The sequence below is a fragment of the Pantherophis guttatus genome, chromosome 2 (genome assembly GCF_059756535.1).
Source record: "Pantherophis guttatus breed Tessera chromosome 2, ASM5975653v1, whole genome shotgun sequence".
Classification (NCBI taxonomy): Eukaryota; Metazoa; Chordata; class Lepidosauria; order Squamata; family Colubridae; genus Pantherophis; species Pantherophis guttatus.
Window position 1 is genome coordinate 117,089,562 of NC_142064.1, and position 17,049 is coordinate 117,106,610.

Genomic DNA, 17,049 nt, shown 5'->3' on the forward strand with positions numbered 1-17,049 from the left:
CTTCCCAGCAGCAGCACCACAGGGACTGAAGTAGAGACTTGGAAGTGGTGGCAGCTGGCTATGCAGGGTGGCCAAAGTGGAAAATGGGGAGGGGAATAGGTGTGGGGAGGAAAGAATTCAAGAGGAGGCAGCTTCTTGCCTTACTGAAGCTCAGAGCTGGGAGGGACCAGCCTAGGAATGGCTTGGATTGGGTGGGTTGTCACTTAACGACTGGTGGGATTCAGGTAATGACAGTAACAGGGACTCCTGGGATGTCTGTTGCTAAGTGATGTGGTCATGTGACATTGCACTTTATGACCATGTTGCTTAGTGACAGAAATTCCAGTCCCATTTACTATTGTTAACTGAGGACTACCTGTATATATTACATAATTGTACAGAAATTTTAAAAAGTCTTTGCACACACAAGCTGAACATAGAGCATTGTTGCAAGACATTTGGATAAATTTCTCCTGGGGAGGATGGACAGTGAGGTTTTGTTGTTGGTATTCCTGAAATTAAATTCTTCTTTTTATTTTTTGGTTTTCCCCTTCTGCAGTTTCCCACAACTCACCTCCTTTACTGAACAACAGTACTTCCATGCTGACTTCCAGCCTGATATCTATTCCTTCTGCCCAAACAGTGGAGATGCCCCAGCCACGCCCCTTCCGCCTGGAATCTCTGGACTTCTCCTCCCCTTCAGCCAGGACAAAACGCAAGAAAAGCAGGAACAACCTGAATGGTGACCCCCTCTGACTGATGGAGCGGTTATCTGCCTGCTGTTCTCTCTGGTCAATAACTAGCTCTCCTTCACTGGCATCCTGTTGGTGGCCATTGCTGAAGTTCCAAGAACCCAATGCTTTTCTTTCCCATTTGGGAAGAGTGAAAGCAATTAAAAGGTGCTTCCTAAAGACTATTCGTCTGATCAGCTCTCCATGTTCAAGTTGGGACTGACACCTCATATCGCAACCCATTCCTTTGCTATTTTGTACTCACATGCCAGTGTTTCCTCTCCAAATCACTGCTCTACCCAGCAACAGGAAGGGAAATAGTCCCAGAAGACATGGAGTGGAAGTTCCTGGCCATAAGCTTCTCTTTTCCCCATCACACCACCTCCTGCATTTCCCTTTTTTTTTGTCAGAAGTCCCTGGAAACTGCAAGATAGCCGGATACATCATTGGCTTACCTGCTCACTTTGATCCTGAATCTGCCATCCATTTGGAATTCACGGGAAGAGTGAGAGGACAGACAAGTTGCTGCCTCATCTTAAAAGGAAGGCTGGGAAATAAGGGACTCTCAAGAAGAGAAAGCTTCTTGAGTAGATTGGGAACTCAGCTTAAAAGATGGATGGAACTAAAGCTGTTTAATTCAGGTTGTGGGTGAAGAGTGAATGGTGATTATTACGGTACTTCCAACAGGGCAATTGTAATTGCCTGGCAAAATATAAGCACACTGTTGATCTAGGGTGGAGATGAGATAAGGATAAGTGTCCAAGAATTACTGTCCCAAGACAGTTGCATGAGAAAGTGGAAGGACAGGAGAAGATGGCTCTTGTTGTCCTTCAGCAGAAGTTCTTGTTCTCCCTGTTCATTTTGGCACCTATTACTGATTCTGCTTCATTCATGGCTCTTACCTGAGGGAAGAAATAAACGGGAGAGAGAGGACTTGGACTTTACCTAACAATCCTTTCCCAAATCATCCTACGTAGAACTTTCCATAAAGCATTACACGTCTCATTGGGTGTTTTTGCCTTTGGCACTTGGGCACCAGAGTGCATTCTTTTTTTTTTCTTTCTTTTTTTTTTGAAAGCCTTAATATAGCCAACCTGAACCTTCCAAATACTGTTTTCCATGTTTCTTCTGTAACCTGAGATCACTTCAGTCTGGAATCTGCTACTGCCTTCTTCCTCGCTATAGCAAGAAAAAAAACCCCTCTAGTAACAGCAGCACTACTGCCACGTCTCAGCCACCGCTTTCTTCTCAGCCGACCAGAGGAAGCTGGAAAAGCCAGTCTGTTTCAAGTTGCATAGCCAGCAGCAAAACACAAGCTTCTGATTTGCACAACAGTTCACCAGCTGAGAATAATAGATCAGGAGTGTTGTGTGTGTGTGTGTGTGTGGGGGGTAATTAGTACTGCTCCCATTTGTGTGGGATTCACGTTTAACTTTTAGACACTGGTCTGTGTTATTGATTTGTTCACATTCACCTTTCCCCTGAACATAATAAACGGTCTGTTAAGACAACTTCAGCTTGATTGCTTCACAGCCCAAGATGGCCTATTGCTGGCAGTCATCCAACAGGGGTTGCTCTTTTGATAACCTGAAAGAAGAAGCCAACAGGGAAGAAGAGACAGTCTTTGCCATCTTTACTGGTTTCTCATATTTTACCCCAAATACTTCGTGCTCATAATGATATATTTCTCTTCTTGCCCAACCAGAATGGGAGCACTGTCTCCCCAGAATCTTCTTAGCAGCACAAGGCATCTGCCCTGGCTAGTCTTTGGGAAGAGAAAAATGTCCTGATTGAGAAGTAATTCACTCAACCAAAAGAGTCATTGAATTGCTATGACGAAGTTACTGCTGTAAGCCAAGAATAAATGGGATATAATATGGGCTTCCTTAGGGCTTTCTAATTCAGTGGGGTATACAACTGAATATAGTATACAACTATAATTGATATCTCGGTGTTGCAAAGTTAGTACTGAGGTTCTAACACTACTCATTGAAATAACATTATACTGCTATTTTTTTCATGGAATGAAAACAAAGGTAGAAGATACAAAATGCTTGAGGACCTTCTCCTCTCCTCAAAGATGCTGTGACAAAATATCTTTTCTATTGTGTCCTCAAGACATTGCCTTCATCTTAGCCTGAGCCTGTTGAGTGAGACAGGCTTGGGTCATCCATTGAGCTAAAGTTTTTTCTCCCCTTATTCCAACACCATCCAAAGGCAGCCTCAAGGTGTATAAAATCTGTTAGGCTTGGTTGCCTTAAAAAGGCAGGGTTATAGTTAGGTCTCCTTGGGATCTTGGCCAAAAGCTGATATTAGGGAAAGATGCTTAACGATTTTATAAGGAAAGAGAATGTGACAGTTTTTTGTTTGGACTTAGTTTTGGAAGCACAGCAAAATACATTGGAAAATCTCATTCAGAATGAAAAATAAACTAGAGTTATGATTGTGGTGACCTAGGGTCCTTAGGGTCTTGGATGAAAGCTGATGTTAGCAATAGATTCTTAATGGTATTATAAGGAGAGAGAATGTGACAGCATTTGGTTCTGATTTGTTTTTGGAGCATTACAGTACATTACATGGGGAAAATCCCATTCACAATGAAAATTAAAGTAGGATTAGGGATGGGATTAGGGTTAGGTGTCCTTGGGGTCTGGCCTGAAAACTGATGTTAGGGATATATTTTAAGTGGTATTATAATAAAAGAAAATGTGACAGCTTTTCATTGGGATTTCTTTTTGAAGCACAGTAAATTACATGGGAAAATTTCATTCACAATGACAATAAAAATAGGGGTAGGGTTGGAGTTAGGGTTAGGGTTATATCTCCTTGTGGTCTGGCCAAAAACTGATGTTAGGGATAGATTCTTAGTGGTATTATAAGGAAAGAAAATGTGATAGCTTTTTGTTCAGACTTCTTTTTGCAGCATAGTATATTACATAGAAAAATCTCATTCAGAATGAAAAATAAACTAGGGTTTGGGTTAAATTAAGTCTCCTTCGGGTCTTACCTGAAAATTGATGTTAGGGATAGATTCTTATTGGTATTATAAGGAAAGAGAACATGATAGCTTTTCTTTCAAACTTCTTTTTGGAGCACAGTACATTACATGAAAAAATCATATTCACAATGAAAATTAAAATAGGATTAGGGTTGGAATTAGGGTTAAAGTTAAGTCTCCTTGGGGTCTGGGCTGAAACCTGATTTTAGGGATAAATTCCTAATGGTATTATAAGGAAAGAGAATGTGAAGTCTTTTCGTTCAGACTACAATTTCAAGCACAGTAAATTACATGGGAAAATCCGATCCACAATGAAAATTAAAGTAGGATTAGGGTTAGCCTTAGGGTTGGGTTAAGGTTAGGGTTAGGTCTCCTTGGGGTCTGGCCTGAAAACTGATGTTAGGAATAGATTCTTAGTGGTATTATAAAAAAAGAGAATATGACAGCTTTTCGTTTGGATTTCTTTTTTAAGCACAGTAAATTACATGGGAAAATCACATTCATAATGACAATAAAAATAGAATTAGAGTTGGAGCTAGGGTTAGGTATCATTGGAGTCTGGCATGAAAACTGATGATAGGTATAGCAATAGCATTTAGACTTATATGCCACTTTACAGTGCTTTACAGTCCTCTCTAAGCAGTTTACAGAGTCAGCATATTGCCCGCAACAATCTGGCTCCTCATTTTACCCACCTCGGAAGAATGGAAGACCAAGTCAACCTTGAGCCTGGTGAGATTTGATCTGCCAAACTGCTGACAGCCAGTGACCAGCAGAAGTAGCTTGCAGTACTGCACTCTAACCACTGTGCCACCGCGGCTCTTATAAAGAAAGAAAATGTGACAGCTTTTCGTTCTGACTTCATTTTAGAACAAAGTACATTATATGGAAAAATCCTACTCACAATGAAAATTAAAGTAGGATTAAGATTAGAGTTAGGTCTCCTTGGGGTCTTGCCTGAAAACTGATTTTAGGCATGGATTCTTAATGGTATTATATGGAAAGACAATGTGACGGCTTTTCGTTTGGACTTCTTTTTGGAGCACAGTAAATTACATGGGAAAAACCCATTCACAATGAAAATGGTATTATAATGGTATTATAAAGAAAGAGAATGTGATATCTTTATGATCGGATCTTGTTTGTGGAAGACTGTATATTACAAGGGAAAATCCCTTTCAAATTAAAATTAACCTCCGTTTAGGGTTGGGATTGGGGTTAGAGTTAGGGTTAGGTCTCCTTGGGGTCTGAGCCGAAAACTGATGTTAGGGATAGATGCTTAGTGGAATTATAAGGAAAGAGAATGTGACAGGTTTTCATTCAGACTTCTTTTGGAAACACAGCAACGTACGTGGGAAAATCTCATTGAGAATGAAAATTAAACAAAGGTTATGGTTGGGGTTAAGGTTAGGTCTCCTTGGGGTCTCGCCTGAAAACTGATGTTAGGTATGGATTCTTAGTGATATTATAGAATGTGACATCTTTTCATTCAGACTTCTTTTTTGGAGCTAGAGGCTAAAACATTGCAGAAATTGGGTATGTCTAGTCTAGTGAAAAGAAGGAGTAGGGGTGACAAGATAGCAGTGTTCTAATAGTTGAGGGGCTGCCACAGAGAAGAGGGGGTCAGCCTTTTTTCAAAACCACCAGAAGACAAGACAAGAAACAAAGAATGGAAACTAATCAAAGAGAGAAATAACCTGGAACTAAGGAGATATTTCCTAACATTGAGAATATTTAACCAGTGGAATGACTTGCCTTCAGAAGTTGTGGGTGCTCCATCACTGGAGGTTTTTAAGAAGACTGGACGGCCATTTGGGTCTTCTGCTTGAGTAGGAAGGTTGTACTAGAAGACCTCCAAGGTCCCTTCCAACTCTGTTATTTTATGTTCTGTGTTCTCCCTCCCCACAGAGAGGAAGCAAGTGGCTGGTAGTGCCTGGGAACAGGTACCATAGAGGCAGTATTGGCAGTGGGGATGGTAAATTTCATGCTGTCATATTTTTCAGTCAGTTCAAGAATGGATAAAGAGCTTGCAACCAAGCAAGGAGGGAAGGTCATTTTAAAGGTCATGGCACACTAAAACAAAAACTTACAGACACTGAGTGATCTTGAAAATGTTACTGGTTTTTCATATAACATACCTCACAAGAGGTACTTCCAGGCAGTCACTTTGTCTCTTTCACAGATTTGTATAGGAGGTCCAGGCAAAGATGTGTTCCATTGGTCAACTGCCCATCTCAATCCTTTTTTTTTTAAATGGCAAAGAATCGATAAAATGAGAAAGCGGAGGAATGACAGCAGGATAAAGTATTGTCCTCCCTGAAGAAGACAAGTGATGTGTTTGGAAAAAAAAGTTGAAAAAAGTTGGGGGGAAAACCCAGTTGTTTCCTATTCGCAAATTTCTCAATCGGTAAAAAAATCAAGTAGACAAAGTCCTCAAATCTGCTAAATCTGACTTCGAAATAAAGGTGAACAGGATCTGACTATGTTTCTCTTATTAGGTTAAGCATTTTAGTGTTGCTATTTCCTCCTTGATCGATCACTTCGCTAGGAAAGAGACCAATTGCTTACAAATGTCTTCACCCAATATGCTAAGCAACTTGACTTTCACAGCCCATTGTTTGGTTTAAGTACATGCTGGATGGACCAAGTTAGTTCTGGTAGCTGCATTCTCACAATAGTCTAAATTTGCCTATGTTACAGTTTGTGGTTGTGACTTCTTGTGTCAAACTAGTCCCAAAGTCATAAAAATAACTACACATTAAACTGCAAAAAAAAAAAAAAAGGGGGGGGGGAGGTACACTGCCTTTGTTTACCCATAGTGCTTAATCCAATTAAAAATTGAGTAACTGTATTTGCTACAACATGCTAATAGTAAAATAATAGTAGTTTGCATGGCTGTACCTCCCTTAACCACATTATAGTTTAGGGTTCTGTGTGAAGCAGAAAATCGGTTTCATACTACTTGGACAAGCACTTGCCAGCAACCCACAAAGCAGCCAATCCCACTGTGGTCTCACCTGTGCAGGAATCCTGTTATGTTTTTAAAGAGAACAGGGCAATAGGTGAAACGGAAATTGTCATTTCAACTAAGCCTTCCTTTCCATTTTATGTACTTTATATCTCTCCTTTCTATTTAGCTATGTGTTCAAAGGTAGGTTCAAAATGCAGCACACAAAATCATTAAAATAAATTAAAGTCAGTGTTAACAATGAAAGTCATGATGAAATCAGTGCCTTGACTGTTGTTTTAAACACAGATTGGAAGCTACATGCAATCCTTTGGGCACAGATGGGATAGCCTCTGATCACTCAAGCAACTTCAGAAGAGCCTCTCTGCTGGAACCGTAATTGGAGCTATCAGTTCTGGGTTCTAAAAGATCAAATGGCCACAAGAGGACAGTAAAGATTTACTGTAGTCTCTAGGCTCAATCACTTGGCTGCCCTCTAGTGGTCATCCATATCCTTGCAGTAGTATCTGGTATTCTATTTTAACATACAGGCAGATTCATAATGGGAAAGGCATTTCCTTAGTTAAGTCCTAAGTATATCAAAAGCTTAAAAATTAATATTATCACTCTAATTTGTATTTGGAAAGCAAATGGTCACCCCACCAGGGCAGACCTTATAGTGCAAGTGTGACATGATATTTGTGTCTTACACTGGCTAGGTGTCCAGCTATTCATTTCACACCCTTGTAGCATTCTTTGTTGGAGCTGTTTATCAAGATGGGATGTTTGACAAGAATGCCATAATTGTGGAAATGTGCTCCTTGTTACAAGTACTGTTATTCTGTCCTGTCAACATCTCTTTAAAGTAGATCAAGCTACAAGGATAGCATTTTAAAAATAATTGAATAGTTGAACATAGTAATCTATGCTCCATTATCACTGTTTAAAAATAATTATAAGCTACAAGTGTTGGGAATGGTTAGGAGCTCCAAATTGTTCAATAAGCATTGCTAATAGTAAAAACAAGTTACAGCACACACCTGGTTTCTTACTTTATATACTATGTATTACATATGCACAACTATTATCATTTTAAAAGCTGTGGAAGCAAAGCAAACATCACAACAGGATAGAGAACTGAGCATGAATTGAGCAAAACACTACAATTATTTGAAACTGGCAAGGGAGTCACATTATGATCCATGCTGGCAGTTCCAGCAACTAATTCTGAAGAAAATCCAAGTAAAATTGGAATATTATTTCCTGGAACCCAACCACTTCTTTTTAGTTTGTACCCTCCTCCATTCATTCATTCATTCATTCATTCATTCATTGCCTCTCTTAAAAAGAAGTAGAAATTGAAAGCACATGGTAGTGCCCTCAAAAGCTCTGGTACATAAGAGGGTGAGCCTCCAACATTGCACTTCCTTGTTGAATAAAAGACACATTCATCTGCCTGCCAGCAGCCAATAGAGCTTAACCCATCTGGGCTATTTCTTGACCTGTATCAACAAAGAGCAGTTCCCCAATCCATGCCACACTCTGTCCTGAAGATCTGACATGCTGTATGAAAGTTGTTCCCTAGTTTCTCTGCTGCACTGCAACACAACAAACAGAAAGCTTTGGCAACATATTGAATTTTAGCAGCCAATTTTCAGTAGGGAATAAGAACGTGAACTCATGTGCTCAGTAAATGGGGCTTTTTTTTGTGTGTGTGATGTGGGTTCTACATAGCAGCAATTGACATCTGCAGCTGGAGGTACATGATTTCCACACCAGCAACATTAAAACTGCAAATCTGCATTGCCTTGCTAAGCTCATTCTCAGGAGGCAAGAATTTCCAAGGGGAATGCTGTAAAATTTATTTTCCCTTAGTTGAGAGTCCACTTGGCTATCTGGTGTATTTGTAAAAGCTGCCACATTTGTAGATGCTTATGCAGAGCATGTGAGAGGCAAATGAACTTAAAAATGAAGGCAAATCTATGGACTTTTGAGGATGGATTCCAGTGTGAGTCCAAAAGCTCAGAAGACGAAACTTTTGGTCCCGATGACAGACCCAAATTGGATCCTGCAAATGAGTTTCCTTGCAGCAGGGGGCATATCCATGAAAGCGTGCATCAGATTTTCTGATGAAACCATTGCATTATATGATGCTTCACCAGTGGCCAACTCAAATCTCTCTCTGCAGTCAAACTTGTCCTGGTCCCTTTTTTGCCTCTACACTCCTACTACTTACAGGATATAACTCTTCCATACTCCAAACAATATTCTATTTCAACATCTGAAAAGAAATTCCCAGTTTTTGAGGGCACTGATATGGTATTGTTCAACACAACGCAAATCATTTGCAGAAGACATAGGCCCCCTCTCATTGAGACCAGGTATTTTGGCATGAAATAAATGCTTTCCAACCTATGCCAGCAGAAAACCTCCATATTCTGGACCATCCATTTCTGTTTCCCTCCTCATCACTCTAGGGAAGAGAGTAGCATGCTACAAAGAACCTAGCCATTGTATTTTGTAAACCACAATGGATGGCAAGCATCTTGGATGAACCCAATCCTTGTGGATTATTTCCCAAATCATAGTTAAGGCCAACAACCACTTCATATGAATTTAGCCATTCCCCGGGAACAAGATATAAAAACAAGAGCCTGACTCTGAAAGCTTCCTGTGAAATCCGTGGGGTTTTAAACAGCCAGCTTCTGCTTGCACTGGGCCTTCAGAAAGTTGCCAAGGATTTAACCAGCCCATCATTTTTTTTCTCTCTCTGGTTCTTCTCAGATGAACATTCAAATGCATCCAAACACGTCTCCATTTCTTCATTTTACCATTAGTATTCTTGTGGCTTTTAAGCCTAGCCAATACAGGCAATAGAAATGAAATGGAAATGTAAGACAGCCGAAGGGAGAACCGGCAAAACCACAACTTCAGTGCCGTTGTTTAAAGACTTCGCAGGTAGAAATCAGCTAGCTGTGAGTTAGCTTTTGCCCTTGTGTTATGATTGAAAAAGAAAGCTTAAAAAAACCAGATGGTAATTAAAATTGAAGCTTTTACTTTACATGTATATTGAAAGGATGGTTTTCATTGTTCAGTGATTGTTTTTTTTTGTAAGTCATTAAAATTTCATAGTGATAAAGTCAGCTGAAAGTTTTAAATTAAGCAGGCAATAAAAAAAAGGAAATGTCACATACATTGAATCTATTTACTTAATTAATACCATATCTGAGCACCAAGGTTGGAAAGCTAAACCACCAACTTTGCAATCTCCAAACTTGCCTTGTGAATATTCAGCAGAGGAGAGAATCAGTGGTGAGTTGCTCCCGGTTCTGTCCGGTTCACAAGAACCGGTAGTAAAAGAGGTGGAAGGCACTGCCCACCCACCCAGACATCATAATGGATGATGTGCACATGCGCAGAAGCAAGCATGTGCAAGCAAAGCACGCGCTCCCATTGTGAACCTGTAGTAAAGGTAAGTAGAACCCACTCCTGGAGAGAATACATTGCAGTAAGCCATAATTTGATTTATTTTCTTATAGTTTAGGGTACTACAGAACCCAACAATTTATGGCTTATAAACCATGGTTTATAGCAAAAATATGCAATGTTTTCTAGGCTTGAAAGCCATGCAAAGCCTGACATGTTAGGAAGGCATTTTTAAAAGGTAGTTCCTGTGACTATATTAAAAAAAAAACCTAAAGCTGAATTTTTTTCTTTTAATTTACAGTTCATTAAAATGAGCAGGGTCCAGGTGTATCAAGCCAGGGAAAGAAGCTCCCTAGAAAGTACAGGAGCCAAAAGGCAAAAGGTGTTAACTTTTAGGGTGCCCAGAATGCACCCTAAGTGGTTCTATTAATTGCTTAGAATAGGCACACATAACAAAGAAAAACAACTTTAGAATATCATGTGTTGTAAAAGAAATTGACTGCCCAGTTTGAAAGATTCCAAGACTAGTCTACAGTCCCACTTAAGTAAGGAAAAAAGAACCAGTGTGATAGCATATTATCATTTGATCTGGAAGAGAGGAGCATAAATTATTCTGCAAAGGGAGCTGCTTAAATCTATTACACTGCAATGAAACCCTTGGGAAAGTTCTAATGACCCATACATTTAGGATAGGATTTTACAGGTTGATCACAGTATGTGATCCCCAAACATGCTTTCTGCTTTACAATAATTATTTATGATAACCATAAATAATCATTATCTAACACACATATTTTCTGATAATTACTGATAGTCTGTGCAAGAGATGTTAATAACTTGTTCCCAGTCATGTCAGAATCAACCTCTCTCCCAAGAATGGAATTTAGACTCAGGAGGATTTTTTAATCCTAAATGACACATAAATATTAGCCTTTTTGGTGTAACAATATCTTCTGGAGAATTCATAAAACATCCAGGCTAGGGGTGAAATCCAGCAAGTTCTGACAGGTTCTGGTGAACCGATAGTGGAAATTTTGAGTAGTTCGGAGAACCGGCAAATACCACCTCTGGCTGGCCCCAGAGTGGGGAAGGAATGGGGATTTTGCCGAATCCTTCCCCTGGAGTGGGGTGGGAATGGAGATTTTGCAGTATCCTTCCCCTGCCATGCCCACCAAGCCATGCCCACAGAACCGGTAGTAAAAAAATTGGATTTCACCACTGATCCAGGCTGAAACATTTTTATTAGTCAAGTGATTGTAAGGCTGCTTCCAAACTAAAGGTTTTACTGTAGAGCAGGGCTGTTAAACTCCTGGCTCATGGGCCGGATGCGTCATGCGCTGGCCACGCCCATGCCCAGTTCAGCAAAGGGGGAAAAAGTCCTAATATGTCAGTTTGACACTCCTGCTGTAGGGGTTTCAAGTCAAAGGAGCTTTATCCAATCTAATTTCTCTATTTATGTTTGTGTGAGAGGAATGGAAGAAAGCACAGAAGGAATTGACGTCATCTGTACCTCTTGTCAAATGCTGCATAACAAATGTCAAGCAAAAGTCCCTTCTACTATCATCCTAAGGTCTGTGTTCTGAAGAACATTGCTGTCCTTTCCCCTTGCTCCAGCCTCTTCTTGAGAAGGGATGGTCCTAAAGTGAATTGAATTGTTTTGGTAGCAGGTGGATACAGAACTACTGACCCACTCATTAAAAAGAGTGGAAAATTTGGGCTGCCAAGCTCCAACCCTCAGGTCAGGGAACTGATGGAGAGGGTCAAGCATAGACAGACCCAGAGAGAGAGAATATGTGCAGTTCTCCTCTGTCAGAGCATCAGGAATGAGCAACATGTAAACATTTACAGTTCTTGATTGCAAGGCCACAATTCAGGTTCCTGTCCCAGGAGGCTGCCTGGGTTCTGGGGAGGGAAGACAGAGTATCTAGTGTGGGAAGAATTGGTGATGGGAGGGGATAAAGCTTCTGCTGGCATCTCCCTATTTATCTGAGCTCTGCTTCTACTAACACAGACCTTCAGTTTTGCAATATGTAATTGGTCAGCTCAACAGAAACCAATACTGTAAGGAAGTGAGCAGGAGAAGGCCCTGCCTTAAGATACCCAAAGCCCTGTCTCTTAAAGGAAAGCCCTAGCCTGAATCTTCAAGAAGCTTTCGTTGTCGGTCCATCTTTGGGAAAAATTGATACTAAAGAAATAATTGTGAAAAATTGAATGATTGAATGACTGTGCTTAAAGTAAAGGGTTTCAATAGATTAAAAAATTGTGATAGGTGAAGATAAGGAGGCGAGAGTGGATGGTAATATTGATTATACATTCTATAAAAATATAGTTAAAAGGGGGAAAGTAGAATATTGGCAGAAATTGGAGTATATATATAGTAAATATGAAGAAAATAAGCTGTATGAATTTTGACTCGGTCAATAGTCTATTCAGAAAATATGTATTTTATGTTTCCGTGTCTGAAAAAAATAAAAAAACTGTTTAAAAAAAGAAGTAGCTTTCATTGTCAAAAGACACAATATATCTGATGTAAACATTAGACTGATTATATTAGGACCTCAGCTCAAAAAGGAGATAGCCATTTCTAGATGCAAAACAGCTGGCTTTTTTATTTCTAAAGAAGGGATTCTTTTGACATAACTGATAGAAACTCAGTAGATGACTTTCCTCAGCTGTTAATGCCTCAAGAGAGAAGGAAGGAGAAGAGGGAGAAAGAAGATAGAAGGATTATGGGACTTGGGGCAAATGTATCTCTTCAGCTGCATGTTCTGCATTCTGTACTGCTTTATCTGCATATCATGCATTTTCATATCCATCACTGATTTTCTGATTTTTGTGATTTGTTGCTTTGCAATGGGATATCTGTACTGTTTATTTCACTTAAGTTTTCTTGCAAAAAAAATCATATCCCTAGCATATGAGTGATGGGGGATAATTGGGATGGCATATTCCCAGATTTCTACGTGTTTTGTCCATTTACCTCAGTCTCTCTTACCTGTTCATACTTATCTCCCCTGCTTATTCCCCCAATCAAAACAGTTGCTGATTTCATCAACATGAAAACATGCAGTCAGTTATCTTTGTAAATGAACATCTCCTTTTTAGAATACAGAATGATGAAATTTTTTAAAAAATATTTTAAATCAGTATTTTTCTATTTCTTAAGTGCTCAAAAATGAGCTATTCCAAAGGTGCTTTTCAAATGGCAACTGTACTTTCCTGGGTTTTTTTTTTCTTTTTCTTGAAAACATTTCACTTCTCATCCAAGAAGCTTCTTCAGTTCTTTCAGAGTAGTGGTCCAGATATTACCAGATGAATTCAGAGGTGGATATTTTGTGTCTTTTTTTAAAAAAAGTTTTCAGTCTCTAAGGATCACTGAGTCTGTGACTAATGACAATGGCAATGTCTTTATTTCTCTGTTCTTCTAAGAATCAAGTTGTAAAATAAAATAGAATATAATTTTTTATTGGCCAAGTGTGGACACACAAGGAATTTGTCTTGTGTACAAGAAGAGCTAGCTTATGCTGAGTTCTTCATTCCAGGCAAGTCACCCAGATTTCTCCATATAGCCACAGCCATCATTCTATTCCCTTTCAGCGTGAGCAGTATTATGTAATACAGAAAAAAGAGTAGTCAGCAAAGGCAGAAATCTAACTAAATCTAATTCACACCAACACTATTTACTATATTCCTCCACATGTGGCTAGCTTCTATCACATTCACATATTTATTCCTGTAACCTCTTCTGGTTTTCTTTTTTAGGATGTCAATAAATCTCTCTCTCCCCCCTCCTTCTCTCTTATTGTATTTTAAACTATCTGCAGCCAATATATAAGCTCCTAGGGAATCAGTTAAGTTGTTCCTCTTTGGAAGTTCTACTTCTAAGCTTGCAACCCATTGAAAGAGTGTTCCATAATCCTTCTGATATGAATGAGATTTCATAACTTTTCCAGATCAAAGAAATGAAATAGGTTTTCCGTTAAAGCAGGATCACTGGCTTTCTCCCACTCTAATTTTTTCCCTAAGAGTATTCTGACTAGGATAAAGTTAGTCTGCAGTTCTCAGTGTGTACAGCAAATAACAAAAATGCAAGATGATCTACATATATACCCATTATGCTATTCCCATTCAGATAAACAATATTATACAAAGGACAGAAAGAGGGTTAGAAATAGTACTCCAAAAAAATTAAAACGAAGAATTAAATTGAAACTAAATAATTAAATTAAAATTGAAGACATTAAAATGAAGAGCAGCTCTTGCCAAATCTAGGATATGTTAACAAAAGCCACTGTACAGTAGTTCTCCTTACTACCCATATCCTAGTTATAGCAATTTTTAATTCTCAAAGAACTGCTGAAAGAATGTTGTTTTCACAGCTTTCCAAAAGGATAGGTGCCAATTGAACTGGGTGGGGAAGGGGGCAGGATAGGCTGTTGCATAAAAAAGGGCAGCCATAGAATAACATTGTCTCCAAGACCCTAGCCCTCTTGTCCCATCCCATGTGGATGGGAGACAATGAACATCCTGACCCAGAATGAGTGTAGAGGATGGGTAGGTTCCATATTGAAGAGATGCTTCTAAAAGTTGCTGGAACCAAGCTAATGGAGGGTGTTATAAAACCAACACCTTGAATTGTATCTGAAGACTAACATAATCCAATATAATGTGCACTACACAGGTTATTGTGGTTGTAGTTGGCAATTGCTGTTTCCACATTGCTTTCAAAGGCATCTCTACATAAAGCCTTTTGGAAGGAGGAGGAGGAGTGCCAAACTTCTCCCCATATGCTGTGTATCATGTCATCTGTTTCAATGACCTCACTGTCTTTAGGAAGAGGGCCTCTACATTCCCTGTAGGGGTTTTACTAGAGATTCTGTTTCTGTGCTTATTGCTCATCAAGTTACAATTCTCATTAAAAAAATGTCTCCTGCAATAATCCAAAATAGGATAAATGGTGGTTAAGTGTCCCAAAGAGATCATTTAATTCTCCTCATCCACAAATTATTTTCTCTTCTGTGTATTCCTGAGTTATGACAGAAGCTATAAAGTCTTTCATGGGAACACTGTGGTCTACTGGGGATTTGGGAAGAGTTAGGGTTAGGGCCAAAATTCTATAAAAACCTTCCCACCAAATTCTGAATTTGGTGGTACCTGTTAGAGCAGGGGTGTCAAACTCAATTTCATTCAGGGTTGTGTTTGACTTTGGGGAGGCGGGGGAGGCATGGCCATGGGGGTGTGGCCAGCTTGATGACACTCATGTCAGGGGTGCTTGTAGTGGCCCAAGCACTCTGCCAGCGAAAACTGGCTCCCAAGGTCAATTTTCATCTGCAACAGCCTCCTGCAACCCTCTGCCAGCAAAAATGGAGCTCGCGAGGGCCATCTGCGGCCCTCCCGAGCTCTGTTTTTGCTGGTAGAGGCACCGCGGACTGGTGCTTTGTTGTTTCCAGGGCAGCCCCACAAGCCAGATCTAAGCATCCCATGGAAGGGATCCGGCCCCTGGGCCTTGAGTTTGACACCCCTGTGCTAGAGTAATCTGATGCAAAGGAGATTGGAGCAGATAAAAATACTGTGCCATGATTGCTCACATATCAGGTTTTCATTAGCCTCAATCAGTGCGGACAAGGTAAAAATTTATGGGAATTGCAATCTAAGATGACTTGAGGTGGCCATGTCACTTTCACTTACTTCATTCTCTTTTTAATCTGTTCCTGAACTAGAGGACAATCCAATTTCCATGCCTTTGTGTACTTCTTTCTCATCACAAGGTTATATACTATTGTTACACAGAGATATTTCTGCAAGGGCAACTTGTCATGCAGAGCTGCCAGAATCATCTCTTTTTTGAGGAAACTAATAAGAGATGGGCATGTTATTGCAAACAAATGAAAGCCAGTTTAGCCTAGTGGTTAAGGCATCAGGGTAGAAATCAGGAGACCGTGAATTCTAACCCTACCTTAGCCATGAAAGCCAGTTGGGTGACTTTGGACCAGTCATTCTCTCAGCCCACATGTGCCCTCAGCCCACTTCAGGGGTGAAATGCTCCTGGATTGGACCGGATCGCCTGGTCCAGTAGCAATCTTGGCCGGTGGTTCAGCGATCTGGTAGCGATGGCGGAGCAAAGCTCCACCCACCCACCGGGTGTCATTACTTCCTGGTTTTAACCAGGAAGTAATGTGTTTTTTGTCTTCTGCGCATGCGCAGAAGGTCTGCGTGTGCACGTGACGCGTGTGGCGCATGCGCTTCTGAACCGGTAAGGAAGGTAAGTAGATTTCACCCCTGGCCCACTTGGTTGATCTGAAAAAGCAGATCCTGCATTTGTGGGAAACCACTAGGAAAGCAAGTGAATGCAAGCAATGATCACTTAATAATTACCAGGTCTTTGTTTATTAATTAATTTAATTTGTTTGCCACCCATCTCACTGTAAGACTTTTAATTCTCATACACCCATTTTAAGCTAGAGTTAGAAGAATAAAAGCAGTGATAGTTTAGGGTGTTGCCATAATTGCTTTGAAGAAGAAATATGAACAACTGCATCTAGCCAGTATAAATAACAACTAGTTATTAAAATGCAAGAAAAGGCTTCTTTAGACACAGGATCACAGGAAAGTTCCACTGCCCGAGAAAATAAACTCAGGGCAACACACTGCTAGCAGGAAATGTTCCTAGATTTGTGTGGAATGGACTAAACCTCAGTCAGTAAAATTCCAAACATAATCATATGCCCTGTAATTAACTACATCTAAGTGTGTCTGTATAATTTTACATTCCATACTGATAATGGTTCATGGTCCATGAGTCCGATGGTCAATGAACTTTTTCATAGCATTGGAGGCCAATTTTTTAAATCTTCATTGCTTCGGATAGACAGAGCCTGTGAAAAATATCAGGCTTCTGGAGATTTTGTCAGCCATTCGAAGTTGTCTAGAACAGATTCCACAAGAGGACTAGAACTCCGCTTTATGAG

At 40.0% G+C, this 17,049-nt stretch overlaps 1 protein-coding gene across 1 annotated transcript in view; it reads left to right on the plus strand.

The window, feature by feature from the left end:
- The window catches only part of KIF17 (kinesin family member 17), a 35,980-nt gene extending 33,759 nt beyond the window's left edge, over positions 1–2,221 (plus strand). Inside the window, exon 14 of the mRNA XM_034434304.2 lies at positions 539–2,221. Within this exon, the coding sequence (XP_034290195.2) occupies positions 539–735 (197 nt within the window). The 3' untranslated portion in view covers positions 736–2,221. The remainder of the gene's footprint in view (positions 1–538) is intronic.
- The last annotated feature ends 14,828 nt before the right edge of the window (positions 2,222–17,049 follow it).